Source organism: Tauraco erythrolophus, chromosome 15, assembly GCF_009769465.1.
Source record: "Tauraco erythrolophus isolate bTauEry1 chromosome 15, bTauEry1.pri, whole genome shotgun sequence".
Lineage (NCBI taxonomy): Eukaryota > Metazoa > Chordata > Aves > Musophagiformes > Musophagidae > Tauraco > Tauraco erythrolophus.
Window position 1 is genome coordinate 6,012,052 of NC_141479.1, and position 21,538 is coordinate 6,033,589.

Consider the following 21,538-nt stretch of genomic DNA (forward strand, 5'->3'; position numbering starts at 1 on the left):
GCATCAAGAGTTGAAGGACCATTGTGTTGGCCAGGGTGAACTACAGTCAGTACTTAGAAGGAATTGCTCATCTGTATTTCAAGTATAGGACCCACATCCAACAGCCAGCAGGGTATTTTGAAAGTAGCTCAGAAAGGGAGCCAGGCGCAGTACGCCAGCAGTAAAAAACCATATGTTTCCCTATATTCTGTATTTTCCAGGGGCTCAATCTTTATAAATGGAAATTGATTTTTTTGTTCGTTTGGTTGGTTATTTTAAAACTCATAACAGAAGTGATGGGGATGTATTACCTTGACAGTACTCAGAAATACAGGACCATAAACAGACCATGTTCTGTCCACTGCTCTTGTTGACCATAGAGCTGGGGCAGTCTGGGGCTGTGCTCCTCTTCCTGGGCTGTTCCACACCCTCTGGAATGGGGAGGGATGACCCGGGTGTGGGGAGGGGCTGAGTGACAGGGACTGGGGCTAATTCCAGTGATCGTTTCTATTAATAAGAACAATCAAAACCAGGGCTGTATGGGGTCTTCTCCAGAATCTCCACACAGTGCATGGCTGTGGTCTCAGTGGGAGGGTATGAGGAGCCGTTTCCACATTCTTGTATTTCCCTTTCAGCTTTGGGGGATCTCCCTGCTTGGGTTTCTCCGAGCTTTGTGCAGTAACATTCGTACTCACAGTGATGAGACACAGCTGTGAGTCAGTTTATCATACTTAGCATTTTAAACTCAGTGGTTACAATTAGAATTAGTTTCTGTATTGCATATTGAAGACAGATATTTTACGTCAACTCTATTTTTTTTTTTTCTGATTAGGTGTTTTATATAGGACCTTTTGCTAAAATTGGTGTATGAAAATACAGCTTTACTGTATATTTACAGCTGGACTGTAATAAAGGTCATCGTGTTGTCATGTTACGATTTCATGTAAATCTTTTTCTTTTTTATTATTCTGACAAGTCAAAATTAATCAAAGATTTACAAATCCACATGCCGCAAATGTTTCTCTGGAATTCTGCAGGCTGCTGGCTTCGTTACAAATTTTAATATTTCTTTGGAGGTCATGATGAGTAGCTAGCACTAATACAGAATTAAGCACAAACTGCTCACTACTTAAGAAATACAGAATTCAGTAATTCCATAGATAGGAAGCAGAAACTGCCTAAAACAGGCCTTGAAGGATACGATACTTCTTTTCAGATCCCATTTTGCATGGAGTTTTGTATGCACTGGGCATGATGGGTGACTGCTAAAGGAAGATCAGATTAATAAAACCTGGGAATCAGGAATGTTATGCCTGAAAACTAAAGTAATAGGGCATGTGTACGCTTAACACAATGAAACTTGCTCAGAAATATGTAATAAATATCATGGACTGGGTCAGCGTTGTGTTGTGTGTATGAGTATCCCCTCAATGGTATCAAGGGGTTTGTAACCTCGCCCAGTTTTGCCTTCTAATTTTGCATCCTTTCACTGTCTGTGATTCTTCCATGAGCAAATGCTGTCACCTTAACAGTTCCAACCAGGAGAGGCCTCCTGGTTAGATACGTCTTCTCTCACCTCTTCTTCCACTGGCTCAGAGGCTTTACATCTTTTCCTTCTTTTTTTTTAGACTCTGCAATATAGAAATTAATGGCGTAGTTTACATTGGCTTCAATAGTGAGAATTTGTTCCTGTATATGTCAAAGAGAAGATCTGGAGAAGCTCATGCTGCCTTATCCCAATAGTCCCATGGGGTTTTCTAGGGTGAATGCCAATTCCAAGCTGTGGGTTGGGATCTTGTGTGTAGTTTTGCTGCAGAGAATTGATGAGGAATTGCGTGATTTGATACGGAGGAGCCGCATAGGGGAGTTCGTGTGTCAGACGCTTCCCCAGAACTGCTGCGTTTGTTTTATACTGTGACATGGAGTGACCTCTGCCATTGTATTTTAGTCAGTGGTCTTTTTCTCTTCTGCTCATAAATGCTGGGTAGCTTCAGAAAGTTTAAAAACATTAGCAGAGAGTTCTTGCATAGGTTTTCCATGAACTCACACAGCTCTCTTTAGTTTTCCAGCAGTTAATCTGTATTTCAAAAATAGAAAATGAAAACATTATATCATATTTTATGTGAAAAATGTGCACTTTATTAAACTGGTAAATATTTATTAATAATATTAGAATTCATCTTTAAATTAGACATTTCATGAATTACCTTGCCTTGGAGCTATAAAAACTTTATTGCAGCAATAAAAAAAATGTAAAGGAGGCATTTTGACTATGAAATTTCATTTCATGGTCAATTGAATTTACTATATCTGAAGGAACTAAAGATGGGGTTGTAAAATAATTATGATGTTCGTATACACTTACAGAACAATGTTCTTATCCAGCGATACTAGGATAGTCTTATTTAAAGGCTGTATTAATAGTGTATTGCTAATCACTAAAGCTTCTTTGGCTGAATACAAACTTAAATTATTTTAATATGAACTGCACTGAGTTTATTGGTTATCTTGTGGAGCATTAGAGAGCTTTACTGTAAGCAATATTTAATTTAGATAAATGTAGTCCTACCCTGCAGAAAAGTCCGGTAGAAGAATTTCACCTTGAAGAAATGTCATGAGATTTTAAATCACAAATGTTGAAAAAATAAAATGGGCTTGGGCAGAATTATGATTAATACTGTGTGTCTTTGGCTTTTTTTCTATGTACTACCTGACATGTTCACCTATAAACTTGAATGCAGAATCGCCAGAAGCATGGTTAAAAATAGGTTATGTCAAGGTTCTCCTATGTCTCCCTTAGGGTATGGAGTTGGCTAGCTACCTTGTAATACTTCTGCAAGTATCTCACATATTTCCCACAGGAAGACAAAAAAAAAAAAAGAAAAAAACCCCCTATCTTTTTAACATATTTTTGTCTGTTATTACAGTGGAAAAAAAATCATTCATAGTGCAAGAAAGATATTTATTCTCAGAATAAACGTGGCCTAGCCATTATTAAAAAATCATATTAATAAGTTAACAATTCTTTATACTATTAAGAACAAGATAGGGTTTTTTTCCTGGTGCACAGGAGCGGGGTCCAGGCACACTGATATACTATGGAAAGAGTGACAATTTGTCACAATGCTGATTAACTTCATTATTATTATTGGCGACAAACACAACGCATTTATCTCACTGAACAGCGTTTTTCTACATTTAAAAACAGACAACAGCAACAAAAAGAGGAGATAAAATGGAGGCAGCGTGATTAATTTTTGTATTTTAATACTATGCAAATAAAATCTGATGCTCAAAACCGAGTCACTGAAAAATGGAGTGACTTCATTTGGCTTCAAAGAACCCATGGATTTACGTGATGCAAATGTTGTCCCTATAAATACTCGAATATAATTAAGTGGAAATCAACAGCGATCTCCTCATTAAAAATCAACGCCCGATATTTTATATCAATGCTCTGTTTTCTGTTGAGCTGACCGTAGAAAAATTATTTTAATCTGCAAACTGTGGCGATTCTATAAAACTACAACTTGTGCTCCTGAGGGTTCCTTTTTTTAACACCTCTCTATAATCTGCCCAGCCTGCTGAGTAGCATTGACATCAGTAGTACATCAATTTCAGAAAGTGGATTATTTTTACTAGACAGCTATTGTGACATATTGGGTCAGTCATAAATGAAAGATATTCATGCAAGCATGCAATACTTGTAATGAAGTCTCACTCTGACCTTCTGTATGATTGATTCTGTAATTTAGTTTTCTCAGGCAGTGCCTGAAATGAAATGAAATCATGTTGAACAAGTTTTGAATACCCACAGTGCACCAGGAGAAGAAAAATCTGCAGCCCCAGAGGCTTGAGAGAGAGCAGCTGAACGATTTATCTCCATGCTATTATAGCCTTTGCCAGCATTCAACATTTCTTTTTTTTTTTTTTTTTCTTATTTGGCTTAAGTACTTAATTCTGCAGGTAGCTGTAAATGGGAAAATAAAATGCTGTTCAGATTTAAAATGACAGGACAGGAGTATGTGCAGGGGACTGATAAAATATCTTGAATAGAACTGACCTTTCATGTAGCTGAAAGTTACTGGGGGATTCATCCTCATAATTACCATATAGATTATTTTTATTTCTTTCCTGCAATGAAACATTTCAGAGAGCAGTAGTGCTGATTGAATGAAAATTGAACTTGTTAACATTCTTTTCAGCTTAGCCTGTTGTACATAACAGAAGGTTAGCTTTGATGAATTTCAAAATTCTCTTTCTGATATCTAAGAAACAGACAGTAAAATAATTGTCTCTTTTCAGTCTGATTTTTTCTTTTATTCATAAAAGTACAGATGTTACAAAAACAGACTGATAATTTACATATATTGCTCCCTATATTACTCATGCTGCTAGAGAAAATGTGTTCCCTATTTGATGAAGATTTGAGCCAGTTTATATTTTATAATTGTTGCAATGCTGTCAGTGCATTCAGGATTCTGCACAGATAAGGCTAATTCATGGTGGAATACGCTCATCTTTAATTACATTACTAAGGAGTGGCACTGAGCTCAAATCAAAGCCATGATGGTGACTATTGCTTTTATTTCAAGAAGAGACTTTAAATAAACAGCTCAATGATGTGGCTTTGAAGAGCTGAGTTGCAAATTTGAGCTTAATAAAGGCTGCATACTGCAAATATTATTAATGTTTCAAAACAGTGGTGCCTTTTACTTAAAGGTCTGAATCTTTTTTAGTAATTTAAATTCCCAAATTACTAATTAACTTCCAATGAATAGATTAACAGAAGACTGCAAGAATAAAAGCTGAAAAAGTGCCTTAAAATTAGCAATGACAATTATTTCACCACTCACCTGACTCTGTGCCTCTAATTTATATGTTTAATTTTCCTTTACAAAGAAAATTCTTTGTAAATCTCTCTTCTAATATCCAGTCTGTAATCTCCTATCTAGAGAGAATGGAGTAGGTTTTCAATTAATACAATGTTACAACAACATTGTTTAATGTGTTGCAGATGAAACAGTTATTTCATGGTTCATTAATGTGTTTAACGCCTGGAACGGTCTATTAAAACAAGCCCTTGTTATTGTTATAAACATGTTTATTGTCATCTTTAATACAAAACATACAACTAATTCCGGAAGGTTTTAATTATACATTTATAGGAGTAGCGACTATTCCTACTAGAAGGAGAGATTATCTTCAGAGTTTTCTTATTTCTGCTTTTTCTTTGATTGCTACGGTGGATTACTGAACTCCAGTGTTAGATCAGCAGTGTTAGCCTGGTCTGTGCTGGAGCTGCGCAGCGGAAGTGGCAGCTGTTATCGCCACCGTTCTAATACTGTGTGGTACCAAGAAAAATTAATCTCAAAACTAAGTAACCCCAAATTAAGTGATGCTCTGGTGGCTCCAATCAGTGACGTCTGGCCATATACAGAACCTTTCCAACGGTGGCGGACCCTTTATGAAATGAGACCTTTAGGACTCAGTTGGGATTTTGCAGCCCGGTACGTTACTGGCTCAGTGCTGTGACAGTCTGTGTCCGCCTGCTGATCTGAGCTGTGAGTTTTGCTTCTGAACTTCCAGCCTTTTCAAAGTCCTTTTTTTGGATTGGTGTATAGTTAGGAATTTTATTTAACGTCTAATGACATCGTTGTGTGTGTTTTAGTTCCCTTTCGGAGAGCGCGTGTGCGCAGCTCGTGGGGCCTCGGGGGAAGGTGGACAATGGGCTGAAAGCCCTGGAGGCAACAGACAGCGGTGGCTTCTGCGCAGAAGCTGCCTGCTATGACTTCAACACGATATGAAGACAGTGCTAGCTTGATGATGTACTAAATAATAGGGTTTTAATAGTGTGTAGATTTTCATGTCCTTAGTGGCATTGTAATACTCGATGTGGATAATATAGTCACTTTTCTGAGAGATGTACTCTTCCTTCTTTTCTCGTCGACGCAGACACAATGGGCCATCTGTTAATGAGCCGTTATGGTTGGAGAAGGAAACGTATTCTGGTGTTCTTTTCAAAAATAGGCAACACAAAGTAACCGCAAGAAAGGACCTGTCCATAGGAAACAAAGTGGAAGCAGTTGCCAAAGACACCTGTCTGAATAACAGGTAGTGCTGGTGCTTAAAAAAAAAAAAGAAAAAAAAAAATTATGCAAGTTCTTTATTACTTATCCAGATACATGAGGGACTTCCACACAAAAGAAGAGAAATACACTAGCATTGGCAGAACAGTCCAAGAAAAGAACTATGACTGTTTTATATTAATAATGCCTAAATCAAGATCCATCAGCTCCAGAAAATACTGTGAGGTGCCATATGAGTATGTGGAAAATCATACACCCCTCCGGGAAAGCTGTCAGGAATTGGAGCAGAAGCTGAACCTCCCATATTCCTAAGAACTGAGCTCGGAAGGAACATGGACATATGCATGACTGTGGCCACGAGCTGTGCATTAAGCCTGGGCCATGGCTTTAAACTCTTTTGCCTCCTGAGTTTGAACTTTAAAATCAGGTGTGAACAAACCCTGACCGGCTGCTTTCTTGAGCCAGCCAAACGAGGCAGATGCTGCAGCTGGTCTGGACATGTTGTACCTGGCCAAAGGCTTTGCTGGGTCCAGCCACCCTTGTCCTTGGGTCATTTGAAAACTGCCTTTGAAATTCCTCTTATTCTCTGCTGTTGCCACCTTGGACAGCTTACCCAATACTCGGCTTCCAGTTCAAGTTCTCAAGCCATAAAGAAATGCTAAGTCTCTGTAGAGTTTTAAATTATTCTGTGTTGCCAGGTAGCTGAAATAAAAATACCTGGCTCTGGTAATACAAAAGATAATGAGACCTACTTTTCTTATTTGCTTTAAAAATCAACAACAAACAAAGAAAACCCAAACAAAAAAACCCACCCTCAAAAAAAACCCGAAGGAAAAAAACCAAACAAACCCAAAACGTAGCTACCAACACTTGTAGCAATTTTTAAACAAATGAATGCTGTGTAACCCCCAAGTCTGTGTCCTCCCCCAAATTCCTTGCACAATTTTGTTACCTTTGATAATGTTTGTTAGTTGTCAGGCTTCCTTGCAGTCTCTCCCCACGTTGCTTGCTGCATAACGAGGACCTTTGAAGTCTGCCTTTGATTTGGTAGCTGAAGCACCTGAAGTTGCAGAGGTTGTAACGAAACTGCTCACAGCGTTTATCTGACGTTCTGGGACTTAATTTTAACCGTGCAGGGTTTGTTTGCACTGTGCCTTCGCTGTCTGCATACAGCAGACCTAAGCTCGTGCCGCTCGTTTGGAGAGGAGCTCCTCATGGCAGCAGACTCAGCTGAGTCAGATAAACGCTGTGAGCAGTTCGGGATCATGCTGTTGGGCACCTTGTCCATAAGGACTGTGATTCAATATGAGGTCATCTCTCAGAGGTGGTGTTACAGGAAAGTAAATGGGTAAGAACAAAGTTCCCAAAGAGCAAAAGCCCCACGCTAGGGTGGTGGGGCGGCTTGGGTGAGAATTATGAACGTTTCAGAGAAAAGTCTTTATCTCTTAGTTTGGTAGTCGTGTGACTTTGGCGTAGCTTTGAGCTTTTAGTGTTTCTTCCCCATGTAATGCAGCGTTTTGTTAGAGATAGCTGAGCCTGCTGTGAACGAGCACTACGAGCAGAGGCTGCAGAGCAGTGCTGCAGAGGTGCCCAGTCCTGGGACGCAGAGCAGCGTCGGGCTGGTTGGCCTTGTCCCGTGGCACCTCTTTGCTTGGAATTTCATCTCTGCCTGGCTTAGGTGGGCTCCTACTGCCTAATCCCCCAATGTCGTTCCATAGAAGAAATGGGTTTCACTAGTGATTTGGTGGTCTCAGAGCACTCTTACTGCTTCCTGTAGCAGGTAGGGCTGGATGCGCTGAAGGAAGCTCTGAACTGCACCGGGGAGCGTGAGGAGCACCAGCCATGCAAGGGGCCACCACAAACGTGGTTGCAGGTCAGACCTCAAAGAAAAGCAGGGGGCAGTAAATCAAAAAGATTCCAATAAAACGTGTTAAACTAACATGGAGGTTGAAGCCATATAAGGAAATTCTAGCAGGAGATGAATTTCCAGAGACATCTGAGATTGCCAGAACAAAAGGAGATAGTTGCTCAGTTTTCAGGAAATCAGCGTGCCCTCATGTTGTTTGTTCTCGTTTGTGGTTGGTTTTTTTTTGTTCTCTGCTTGGGCTTATATGCTCTGTGTGAACCAAAAAGAGAGTAATTTCTGATGTATTGGGACTAGGGGAGCATGCAGACCAAGAAATTGTGTATTCTTCGTGTTCTTCAGGCAGCAGAATGTGTGTAAGCCTCCTGTCACCAACTGATCTTTTAGATCCAGCTGCAGACACATTTTTTTTCTGAACCAACAAGTACTGTTTGTTGTGGCCTTTATTTGGGAATTAAACTAGGTAAGGTGTACTTTTCTACAGAGACATGAAGCAAAACATGGGAATTTTCTCATTGCCAGAGAAAAGAAGCTGCTGCTTGTAGTGGATCTTCTGATAACTGTAGTTTGACAGATCTATTACTGATGGCAGTGTCTGAGGGAGGGAGAGGAAGGACACTTCTTCAATGGTGGCAGTACCAAGTGCAACTGTTTTGTATTCCATTAAGTAAGGATTTAATCTCTGACAGAGAAAAGCATCCTGTTAGTTTGATTTGTTTTGATTGGCAGTGAATTCCAATCTTGTAAAAATTTAGATTAATGGATTCTTTTATCTGTACTTACTTGTGGAGAAAGAGTATTGAGGATTTCTTCTACAGATATGCTGACTTGCTCAAAAGAAGAGGGAGTAATTTACAGAAAGGGACAACTGAGGAGTTCGCTCTGTACATTGCAGCGCATTTGCTTCGACATAAATATATCCTTTAAAATATTACATCTGCTTATGTTACATTGACAGTGACAAATTCCTAAGGCAATAGAATATATAATGTTTTAAGACAGCTTCTGAAACCAGGGCACAGTGAGCATAACCATAAATGTTGGGGTTTGCATAGTTATTTTTGTTGGCAAATTTCTCACTTCCCTTAAAAAAAACTAGCTCGTGCAGTATAGGGTCAGATCCCAGCCCTACATCTTCCTGGAGGCGCTTCCGTGGGCTCAATCCTGACGTGGCTAGGAAGTGTCTTACTGAAGGTGTTGCCTATTTAAATGATTGAAGGCTGTAGACATTGATTTCAATCAAGACTTCAGTATTACTCAAAATGTTCTAAAAAGTAATTTCCTAGTTATATTTTTAAATATCATGTTCAATGTTCCTAGAGACGAAAGTTACATCAGGGTAGAAATCCAGGATAAAACTACTCTATGTAAATGATTCTCAAAACGCAGGGTAAGTGGAAATTAGGGCATCTCTCGATGTAATGGCTGGATGCATTTATCTGTCAGAATAAATACTAGCTGTATTAACTACCGGATGCCTAATGAGTTGATAACAGAAGAACGAACTGTCTTTTATTACCTCAATTTTTCCCTTGGTACTCAATGGTGTGTTTTGCTTTGGCTGGCTCAGGTACAGTAATTGTTGAAAAACACCTTTGATAACACTGTGTAAATTAAAATGTGGGAGTTCACACATTCTTTCTTTTAAGTCTCATTACTCTGTTGTTTACTTTCCAGTGGCTGTTGAGGAATTGATATTTTATCAATTTTTGAGAACTTTTACGGATCGAAGTAAAATAAGCGATATATTTGGCATATGCCATGAGACATGGGTCCTTTGGCAATATGACTAAATAGGACTTATTTGGCATGAGTGTCTAAATAGATTAGAATAGTTGAGAGTAGAATAATTTGATGTATGAATATCCTTATGGTTCCTTTGATGAGGCCTTCTGTGCATCAAATACTGAATGTCTTGATAATGTGTGCTATTAGGGCTGTGCAAGAGATTGGTGGCAGAAAGCCAACGTGCCTAGAGACAGTCACCATAAAGTTCTTCTGAGAAAGGGGAAACATTTTGGACCATATTTAGCTTTTTATATCCATGTGTGTAACAGGAGACCAGAGAGGTGACTGGCATTCCTCTCAGTAAATGTCTCTATTCTTGTAGGGGTTTTGTAGCACTCATGTAGGATAACAGAGAGATCTGAGATAAAGTCATTTCAGTCTGCAGAGGAATTACACAAGTTACTTCTCTTTGGTTTTCCATTTCACACATTATGTCGTGGTTTGATTGTCAAGCTGAGTAAACCAGTGGTTGAGTTTTGTCTGACTTGCATTGAAATCACCAAGTTTTGCCTAGCTTCAATCCAAGACTCTAAGGCAGATCAGGCTCAATCAAAACTTGATCCTGTCTGCTCGAGAAGTTTGTGAATTTTGGCCAGAACTAATCTGTCATTTTTGCATAATCTTAGAACCGTAGAATGGTTAGGTTTGGAAGGAACCTTAAAGATCATCTAGTTCCAACCCCCCTGCCGTGGGCAGGGACACCTTCTACTACACCAGGTTGCTCAAAGCCTCATCCAACCTGGCCTTGAACACTTCCAGGGCTGGGGCATCCACAACTTCTCTGGGCAACCTGTTCCAGTACCTCACCACTCTCAGAGCAAAGAATCTTTTCCTTAGATCTAATCTAAATCTCCCCTTTCAGTTTAAGCCATTGCCCCATGTCCTGTCACTACACACCCTTGTAAAAAGTCCCTCTCCAGCTTTCTTGTAGGCCCCTTTTAGGTACTGGAAGGCTGCTAGGAGGTCTCCTGGAGCCTTCTCTTCTCCAGGCTGAACAGCCCCAACTCTCTCAGCCTGTCTGCATAGGAGAAATGCTCCAGCCCTGTGATCATCTTTGTGGCCCTCCTCTGGACTTGTTCCAACAGCTCCGTGTCCTTCTTATGTTGGGGGCCCCAGTTGTGTATCACTTTTACTTCTGGTTAAGTTTATGTAAAAGAGCTTGTGATATTCTCTAAAATTTTCACAGTATTCTCAGTGGATTATGAACACGTGAGCCTTTTCACTTTTTGGTTTCGGTGCAGTAATGTAATTAGGATGTCAGGATGTTTTAGTGCCCTTGTATTTCCATGCGTGCTCCTGGTGTAAGATTATTTTCGTTGTTAAACATTTCTTTGATAAACATTTTGTGCATAATGAAATGCTGCTGATCCTTCTGGTTCGGTATTGGTCTTCGTAGTATAAAAGGGAAAAATAAGAGTTAAGATAGATGGAAATTTTTTTTTCTTGATTATAGATACCTCCTTAGAAGATTATGTTTCCTCAGGAGCTAATGTTGCTATTGGTTAGATCCCTACCTTCTTGCTATTTGCAAACCACTGTACAAACATAAAAAATGGTTTATGCTTCCTTATCTGAAAATTCTTCTATAGGGACCATAGGTTGTTGAGGCCCACAACACTGTACCACAAAGTAAAAAATTAAATTCCCGTTCCTTACGTTGTGATGGTTTTTTAATATTGATTAGCCATGTAACTCAACTTCAATGTGCAAAAAAATATATTGTTTGTCATTATCATATGCATATACAAAATAAATAATAAGAGATTGGAAATGATGCAAAATATTTTCTTTTGTATCAGGCCTTATTTGTTTGGTACTAGATAGCCAGTTACAAAATATTGTCGTTTCCACTTCTAGCTTTTACTGAAGATTTTAAGTTATAAAAAAAAAAAGCTTGAAAAATTAGGAAAATATTAGGAGAAGTTACAGAAGAGAAAAAATGGGAATTAAATAAGCGGATGAAAAAAACATACAAGCATCAAATAGTGTCAAAAGAAGGGACAGTTAAGAATTCATGGGCTTGTGTATAAAATTAGATTCTGGGTCAGTGCAAGTCAAGAGGATTTAGTCTCAATAAAATCGTAGATGCAACTGAAATGACAAGACTTGGAGTAAATCGTTTGTAACTCGTGTCATCACATTTTGTTGCCTTGGTGTAAAGGCCAGAAAGGCCCATATTGTGTAACAACAAAGAGATAACTAAAGCTACCCTTTTAGGTGTAGAACACCTCCAAGAAAGCATTGCCTGCAAAGTAATGAAGAAAGTTCATTTCTAGGAGAGAAGGTCATTCTCATGATCTTCATCTTTGCTTGACCAGCAGAGTTTTTCTTCATGCAATAATGTCTGGAAACTAAAATGAATGGAGTAATATGCAGAAAGTGATATCCATTTACAAAAGACTTTGAATGACTTCCAGATGCCACTGCCAATACAAGTCTAAATCAAAATGACCCTATAGTTAACGGTAGTAAATTTTCACAGAAAGGTGCCCTGGAGCAAATGGGTATTTCAGCCAGTAAGTCTGATGTTTTGATCTTTCTGTATCAAGCGCTCCGCTTTTGGCACGTGCATTCATCTCTGAGGAGCTACACTCCTTTACTGAAAATATTAAAAGAATTCAAGCAGCAGCATGGTGTGGTATGGGTGATGAGCCAAGCTGGCAGTGGCTTGGAAAGCACAGGAAAAATGAGAGTGAGACCTAGGATGTAGGATCAGGGTCACAAGCTTGTGGGTTTAACTTCGTCTGTACTGGATCCAGGTGCAACACTACATGTACTTTTATGCTAAGAAAGATTTCTTTTTTCTGTATAAGTTTCAGCAGAAAGACACACGAATGGCAGATTCCGAATTGCTATGATTTATTGCTATAGGGAAGCAGTGTGCTGCAGCACTGGGACGTAAGATGGATGAGGCAGGGTGTGCATCTTCTCTAACAAGTGCATTGCTTTGTTGTACGAAGCACTTATCCCATCCAAGAAAAGGTTTTTGGGAGTGCAGAATCACTGCCACTGTTGAGGAAAGAGGGGTAAAAAGTAAGAGGAAAGTCACTTCGTCTACACTTAGCCCAGTGCTGACACAGATTTTTGAGAACTGGTCTGGGCTTATCCACGCTTACTCAGAGAGCACAGGGAGGGTCAAACCCTGTTGTGGAAGCCCGCTGGACTGTGCACTGAGCACTCAGCACTGCTGGTTTGTTCTGCCTCGTTTCATTAAGGATCATTGCACCTGCTACTAATTGTGGAGTAGGTTATTAATAATGAAAGAGTTTTCAAAATCTAATTTATTTCTCATGTTCCTGTCTGCTCAAACAATGGCCATAGACTAATCAGGTTGCTGAATCAATTTGTGAGATATTTATTTTCTTCACTTATTAACTGTTTAAATGTTCTTTCATTGTGCATTGATCCATGTGTGCTTAAAAATAACAAAACCTAGTTGTTCATAGGCAGATTCCAGTTGACTTTACCTTCAGGGTCTCACTTCTTTTTATTTACAAACATGATACGTGTTGTGCAAGTGTAGAAGAAGACATAGTTTGTGCCCTCGAGAAACAGTAGAAACAAAACCGTGCAAGCACTTGAATTTCGAAGGCATGAAGTACAAGAAAAATAAAGTCAGTGATTGGTACATAGCTTCGTACTTCTACATGTGTTTGATCGTTGGGTTAAAGATAAAAATGTATAGTTTTGTGTGGTACTTGTGAAAAAAGGAATTTTAGGAGTGATTAGGATTACTCAAGCGGTTCTCCAACATGCTGCAGTGTCTGTGCTTGAGACCTGGCAGGGCACTGTTCTTTGTTTGAAACAACTTTAAAATCCCACTCAGACAGGATTGTTTTATACCTTCTGCTGTTACGAGTAACAGCTAAGAATAATTGAATGTCAGTAAAGGAAGATGCTTTTCTCATTCTCTATACCCGCCCCGGTTTTGTTTACTTTCTGCATTTGGCAGCAGTTTGTATCTTCTCAGTTGCAATGTTTTCCCTGTATCATCAGTCAGCTCATTTCCCTGTTGTTTATGTGGATATTTCACACTACAGCAAGAGAAGAAAAGTTTAAAGATGGGGAAACACATTTTTTAGACCACAAAAAAAAAAACCAAACCCTAAACCAAAAAAACCCACAACAACTTGGGGCAAAGTGAAGTCTGGGGCAATTGTGGTCACTGTTGCTGCATTTACTTCATTAAAAAGAAACTAAACAAACTGCTAGTTGATGGTGCCCGTTCTGTAAGCCTGTGAAAATAACTTTACCTGACAATGCTGTATGGTCACTGCTAATGACTAAATGACGTTTCAATCTCTTTTAGGATCAGAGTCACACACAAGTTTCCCAGTATCGCCAGGATCACTCTCTGATTATGAGATCTATTGTCCATATGACTGAAGCTGCTCATTCGGGAATTATGCCTCCTTCTCAGCTAACCACCATTAACCAGTCTCAGCTAAGTGCGCAGCTGGGGCTAAATTTAGGAGGCACTAATTTGCCACACACTTCTCCCTCCCCTCCTGCAAGTAAATCAGCCACTCCTTCCCCATCTAGCTCTATAAACGAAGAAGACGCAGATGAATCGAACAGAGTAAGTTACTCCGTGCACTGCAGTGAGTAAGCTTTACGTGTCTGTGTGCTATATTTTCATGAATGTGGCAGTATCATCGCAGCTGCAATGTGGTCATATAAAATACACAAACGTTATGGTGTAGTGCAATATGATTTATTTGCTGTTTAGCTTCTTTACTTAAGAAGTTTTCATAATACCTCCATAATAGTAAATATAAGAAGGTACATATCTCTCTATATGTATTTGGTCTAATACATTCATAATTCATTTCAGATTTTATAGATCTGGTGAATCTCTTTACTTGTCAACTTTGAACAGTTTTGTCATTTGGATATTCTCTGGAGTCATGTAAAATATAGATGCATTTAGATAGAAATAAAATAAGCTTTCTTCTAACTGAAAGTTTAGTTAATTTACATTTTGCTTTAAATAAATCTGTTATAAAAGGAAAATTTTATCAACAACATAAAGCACAGATGTTATTATAGCAGCATATTTAAAGGGCCTAATTTAGACTGTTCCATGCAAGGTTTTCTCATTAAGTTAATGGAAATTGTGCATATGTAAAGATCATTGTACAGAATCCTCAAAATATCAGAGTAAAACGACTATCATAGTGGTATTTTTAGAGCCACTTTATCCCTTCACTGCAATAATCTGTGCATAGACCAACGAAAGAGGGTCTGGGACGCGAGGAGCACCCAGGGACTGGGTTACCTGTAATCCTGGGTGCGCCGCTCCGAGGGTTCCTCATGCCTGAGGCAGGAGGGAGATGTAGGTGCAGGACTGGTGCCTGGCAGTAACGGGAGCCTCCGGCACTGCTGGGCTGGCACCTGAGCCTGCGCGAGGAGTGGTGGAGGTGGGTGGTGGGACACAACGGGTGTTCACTGCAGGTGGATAGAAACTGCAGAGCTGCTACTGCTTTTTGCCTGAAGGGTGAGTTTTTAACCCCTGACCCATGTCTAAGTTGACAGCCTAAGTCTAGGAATTAGGAAATGCCTCCAAGCTCTTGTCTTTTAAGTCTCTACTGCTGAAATTACATCTTAATGGAAAAACATAGATTGCCTATTCAAAGTATACTACAGATTAACTCATTTTTTTTTCAATAGAAATCAGCATTTATGTGTACTTTTTCAGGTCAAGCTCAAAGGATTGACTCTCTGAGCCGTGCTTACAATGAGTAGTTACTATTCATGCATTTAGTTCCAGTAGATCTGATGAGATTAAGCTGAGACTAATTACTATTTCATAGGAGAAGGATTCTCCAAAATGTTGCCTACATAGTAGCTTTATCCATATATTATTGAACCAGATTGTCCATAATTTTTCAGAATTAATCTAATTTGTTTCACACATATAATGACTGTTCTTGTTATCACTATTTCTTAGGCTACTGGAGAAAAAAGAGCTGCCCCAGATTCTGGCAAGAAGCCCAAGACTCCAAAGAAGAAGAAAAAGAAAGATCCCAATGAGCCACAAAAGCCAGTGTCAGCGTATGCCCTTTTCTTCAGGGATACACAAGCTGCAATTAAAGGGCAGAACCCGAATGCTACATTTGGAGAGGTTTCAAAAATAGTGGCTTCTATGTGGGACAGTTTAGGAGAAGAACAAAAACAGGTAAAAAATTGATGCAGGGTTGTCTCACAAGAAGTAAAATAGTAATCCTTGTTAAAAAAATCCTCCTATCTCTGCTCTGAGTGGACCACGCTACTTGCTGATGTAGACTCTTACTCTGTAGAGCTGCATCGATCTTTAAACTTGCTGAAGACCTGGCATCTAAAAAGCATTTTGTTATAAGAGCCAGTAGGTACTAATAAATGGCATTTATTTGGTATTTGTCTTTACATTTTAAAGGGCAGTTTGTAAAAAGCTCAGGTGATACTGTCCTAGAGTCCTGTTAAGACCATCTTTTGATGATTCCTGTTTCAAAGCTCTTGTTTCCTATTAATCAGAAGTTAGAAGGTACAGCACGTTTACCATTTTCCTTTGATCTGCCTTACGCATTTGTTACAAAGCGTGTTGATTTCCAACCTTTGAAGCCAGTCCTCTGTGCCTCATTACAATGGTGTGCGTGAAATGTTATCTCCAGCTCCAACTTAGCACAGCATGATGAGTTTTGTTCTTCCTTGAGGGTTATTCTTCTTTCTATACACATGTAACTCCTACACACGGACTGAAGGGGAAAAGAAATAAAAGTCCTTTGAGGCTGTTTGCCTGTTGATGCTCTGCGCAGCTCCCAGTGACAGTTAATGGAAGCTGCGATGGAAGAGTAGATTCCCTTATAGGACACCTTCTAGCAAGATATGAATGATTCTTGTTTGTGAAACACATTTGGAAACTTTTAGTCTGGTCTAACAAAGGATGGAGAACAGGATTTAAAGGTGAACTTTTAATTTACTGATGATTAAAAATACAGATTAAATCAGTTTTTCCCTGACTGTTCTTGTTTGACTCAATGGGATTCTCTAATACTGGCTTTGGGGAAAGCGAGTTGTCCAAGCTTTATGAACCACCTTTTATAAATGTATAAAGATTATTTATTTTTTAATACGTACTTTGTGTATTTGTTTAAAAAAAATATTGCCTAGGCATTTTTGCTTTTTTATACTACTTCGGATACTTTTTAGCATCTGAAGTACTCAGTGTTCTAATATCCCTGTTACTTAGAGTCATTAAAATATCATTTCCTGGGGAGCTAAAGCGCACATAGGGAGTCTTGTCAAAGAGCTGGCCACTCTAGCAGCTTTTTTTATTCACAATAAGTCAACATAAATTGTGGTGCAAGTCCAGTGAGTAGATCTGAAAGTCTATGACCACCTGCAAGAATATTTAGGTCTTTCAGGGAAGAAAAAGCACATATAACAGTAGAGTGTTTTCAGGTTTTTTGGTCTGTGTTTTTTGTTTCATTTTGAGAGCATTCTGGCAAAGACGTCTGAATAATTGAAGTTGCTGAAATTGTGGTCTCTTTTAATAGGTATATAAAAGAAAAACCGAAGCTGCCAAAAAGGAATACCTAAAGGCACTTGCTGCCTATAGAGCGAGCCTTGTTTCTAAGGTAAGCCTACTAATGCCTTCAGTGTGATGCAAGTTAGCTTTTGGCAAAGGTGTTTAAACATGGCAAGGGGAGCATTACACAAAACAAAAGTAGAATCCTAGGATTTCTGTAATACAGCTCTCCAAGATGCTGCTGCTGCTTGAACCCTGCTTAGTCTTTGCCAAAAAAAGATTTCATCTAATGGTGCAGTAATGATTACCGAACAATAACTTTGTAAATGTACATCTTCCGTTATCTATGGAGGCAAAATCATGCACTTCACTACAAAAGTAAAATTCAGTTGTGAAAGTGACCTTCTGACGTTCGCGTTTGCAAGCTATTTGCAGTTTTGTTTTTCCTCAAGCGCCGCTTCTCGAAAGACAGACTTGTTTTGCGTGCAGGCGGAGAGCAGTTATTGTATGACAGAGCTTAAGTATTTCTTGCAGGTGAGGAGGAAAAAAAACGCATGGTGGCTCTGAATTTGGAGAGTACTTACAAATGGGCTAGCTGGCAGTGAGCCACATGGAGTATTTTAGCAGATCCCGAGTTAAAATAAACCTCGTGCAGAAAACAAAGCTCTGCTGTCTTATTTGAGAATTTACCTTTCTTAACTGGCAGCACTATGGTGTTGTATCTGAATACTGTAACTGGAAATATGCTTATGGCCGTCTGAAATGCGGGTAAAAATCAATCGAGGTGGTTATTTATCTAACAATATTTCATAAAGATCAATTACAAAAATATCTTTGATCACAAGGAAGCGACAGAAGAAAGGGATGATATCTAACTTCTGAGAAAACTTATTTGAATGTACAGCTGCAGAGTGTTAGTAAATCACACAGAAAGTTGCGGTGTATTTTAATTAATGATTAGAAATACAACAGTAGAAATTTTACACATGCGTTCTTGGGAGCTGGAAGATTTTCTCTCCTTGTGTTGAGAAGCTGCATTTTTCTGTCATCTCTAGGACTTGGATATCATTCTCAAAGGCTTTAGTATCACAACACTAAGTTTCAATGGCAGCTGGAATTCTAAATACCTTTGAGGAAATTTTTTATGTCAGTCCTGAGTTCCCTTTTCAAAACATCAGATATCATATTTTCTCCCCAAATCTGTGAGACCTGGGCTGCAAAGTAACTCGTGGGAAGACTGCGAGTGGAAATTACACTCTGAGTCCAGTATTATTCTCATCTCCTTTAACTTAAGACATCCTGTGCTGTAGCCTTTTCATCTGACGTGGTTGCTGAGAGTAGGGATGGAATAGACACTTCTTCAGCACAGTCTGACACATTCTAAGGTGAACATCTAAAACATGTCAGTTAATTGTGCTGGAAGAGACTTTTTCTCTCCGTTGTCTTAATATAGGGATCGTGGGCAACTGTTCTACATGTCGTCTACAATGCAGACGTGTAAAACTCTGAAAGATGAATCCTACCTTTGGTGCTTAAACATATCTCATTTAAACATACACGATATTTTGAAATATACCTAATAAAACTATGCCTTCAAAGGCACCAGAACACCTCTTTTATTGCAATAGACCTCTTTGGACTGTAGTTTTCCCTCAGGTGTCTGTCATCAGAAACCTGCAGGACACTGGAAGGTGACAGCATTCCTGGAGCAGGACGCGCCACAGATGCAACTGTGGTGCTTCCGGAGGGTTCAGCTGGGTGCCTCCATGGTGTCCTTTTAGACTTTTGTCTGTTGTAGGGACCCAGGACTTGATGATGCCTTAGACGCAAAGAACTAAAACAAGCAAATTTAAAAAGTTGTTTAAGTGTTGAGGTTTGTGCGCTGCTCTTATGCCATGATAACTGGTACACTGGAATATACTTCTACCCAGATTTGTCTCCTGAAGAACAGGGGTTTTCTGAAAACATATGAATATAGAAACTGTTGGGCCCTTTTTAGCTCTTTCAACCACAAAATGTGCTGACATCTGTGACTTTCTGATGTTGAACAAGGGCACGAGTTAGTTTTTTGTCCAAGAACTGAGGTACTGTATACAGAGACAGATGAAGAGGCGATGTAATGGATCGGTGGACTAGTGATCTTTTTCAGACTGGTGGTTGATGTTTTCTGATAGAAAACAAAATATGAAAAAGTCTTCCTGAGTAGCTGTGACTTTTATTTCCGTGTAAACAGTAGCAGTGTTTTTTCTGTTAAAATACAATGAATTTCTTTTCCAAACACAGGCTGCTGCAGAATCTGCTGAGGCCCAGACAATTCGTTCTGTTCAGCAAACATTGGCATCCACAAATTTGTCTTCCTCCCTTATTCTGAATACTTCTCTTTCTCAACACGCGACCCTATCGGCATCTCCTCAAACTCTTCAACAGTCCCTTCCCAGAGCAATCGCTCCAAAACCCTTAACCATGAGACTACCGATGAATCAGATTGTGGCTTCTGTTACCGTTGCACCGAACATGCCAACAAACATTGGAGCTCCGTTGATGAGCTCTATGGGAACAAATATGGTGGCAACACCATCTTCGTCTCAAGTAAGTCCCTCAATGCAAAGCCAGCAGCACCAGATACAGCAGCTCCAGCAGCAACAGATGCAGCAGATGCAACAGCAGCAGCTACATCAGCATCAAATGCATCAGCAAATACAACAACAGATGCAACAGCAGCATTTTCAGCACCACATGCAACAGCACTTGCAGCAGCAGCAGCAGCATCTTCAGCAGCAAATTAATCAGCAGCAAATGCAACAGCAACTGCAGCATATACAGCTTCAGCAAATGCAGCAGCAGCAAATGCAGCATATGCAACACCAGTCCCAGCCTTCTCCTCCGCAGCATTCTCCAGTAGCCTCTCAGATCACTTCTCCCATCCCTGCCATTGGGAGCCCTCAGCCAGCACCTCAGCAGCACCAGTCACAAATACAATCTCAGACACAGACTCAAGTATTATCGCAGGTCAGTATTTTCTGAAGATAAACCATCTTGCAACATGGCTTTGTGTTGGTGGAGGGGGTAGGGGTAAACCATATTTGGCTGAAAACTGTAAATTGTTGATGGTAGTTATGCAGGGATGCATAACAGATCAAATGATCCTCTAAAGTGTCTATTAGATAGGCAATAAAGAACTACAATGTAGCTGTGTGTCATCTTTTAGCTGACTATAAATCTTTTTTTTTTTTTTTTAAAAAAAAAGCTGTGCTCTTTTTCATGTGATGCCTTTTTAATTTATTTAAGCTTTACCTACAATATGTGAAACAAATGGCCTAATAAATACCTGGACCTTATGACTGCAAAATGGCCTTTCAGAGTTTTATGATATAACCCTTCTTTCTCTAAAAGCAGATAATGCACTTCAAGGCAGTATGAACTCATGAAGCCCTTAAAGCACAGTTGTAACTACCTGTAAAATGATGATTGGATTTCATACAATCATACTTATATGACATGAGTTAGTTGATGGCATTTTTTGTCATGAAAAAATAGAGTAAATCACAGATTTTTGCCAAAGCTCTTAATTTCTTTTTTCTCTCCTAAATGTCTTCGGAAAAACAAATGCAAGTAACGGAACTTAAATGTTTGACCCACCCTTTCACTTCATTTCTCCAAATAAACCTGCCATCGTTTGTAAGAAAATATATATTGACATTTACCCTTTTATGTTAATTCCGATTACAGAACAAATGTGAATATTATATTCTGTGTTCAAGTGATGAGTTTCAGATTTAATACACTGTATTTTTAAAAGGGAAATGCACTTAAATAAAACTGTTATTACAGAAAGCTAAGATGAAAAATGCAAGAGTTTTTAATACGCTGTAAAACCAGTAGAATATTTAAATGAAACTCCACAACCGAATAATCCATGTAAATATTTTCTTTAAAAGTTGTAAGTTTTCATATCATGTGTTGTAAAGTTTTCATAAATGAGGCTTTAATGTAAACACTGGTAACATGAATTATTAATTGCTACATTGCTTATTGTGTTTTTATGCTGTTTTATACTTTTTTATGAGTTATGATAGCAGCAATTAAGTTGTTTGTATTTTGCTTATCTAAAATAAATGCTTTTATCTTGCTATAGAATAAACACATTTCAGTAAAACCAACGGGCATAAGTCTTTGATAGAAAAACCAGAAACATTTCCATATGAAAACACTTTCTTGGGAGATTTATTTAACTTTTTTAGATTTTTATTTTATCAAGTATAGTGAGTTAAATAGGTACCGATCGGAATCGAGTGTGCGATCAGCTCTCGC

General features: G+C 39.0%; 1 protein-coding gene across 1 annotated transcript in view; it reads left to right on the plus strand.

The window, feature by feature from the left end:
* Positions 1-20,548, plus strand: part of TOX3 (TOX high mobility group box family member 3) — a 76,445-nt gene extending 55,897 nt beyond the window's left edge. Inside the window, exons 4-8 of the mRNA XM_086621164.1 lie at positions 14,030-14,299; positions 15,671-15,898; positions 17,256-17,336; positions 19,511-20,236; positions 20,516-20,548. Coding sequence (XP_086477290.1) covers positions 14,030-14,299; positions 15,671-15,898; positions 17,256-17,336; positions 19,511-20,236; positions 20,516-20,548 — 1,338 coding nt within the window. The remainder of the gene's footprint in view (positions 1-14,029; positions 14,300-15,670; positions 15,899-17,255; positions 17,337-19,510; positions 20,237-20,515) is intronic.
* The last annotated feature ends 990 nt before the right edge of the window (positions 20,549-21,538 follow it).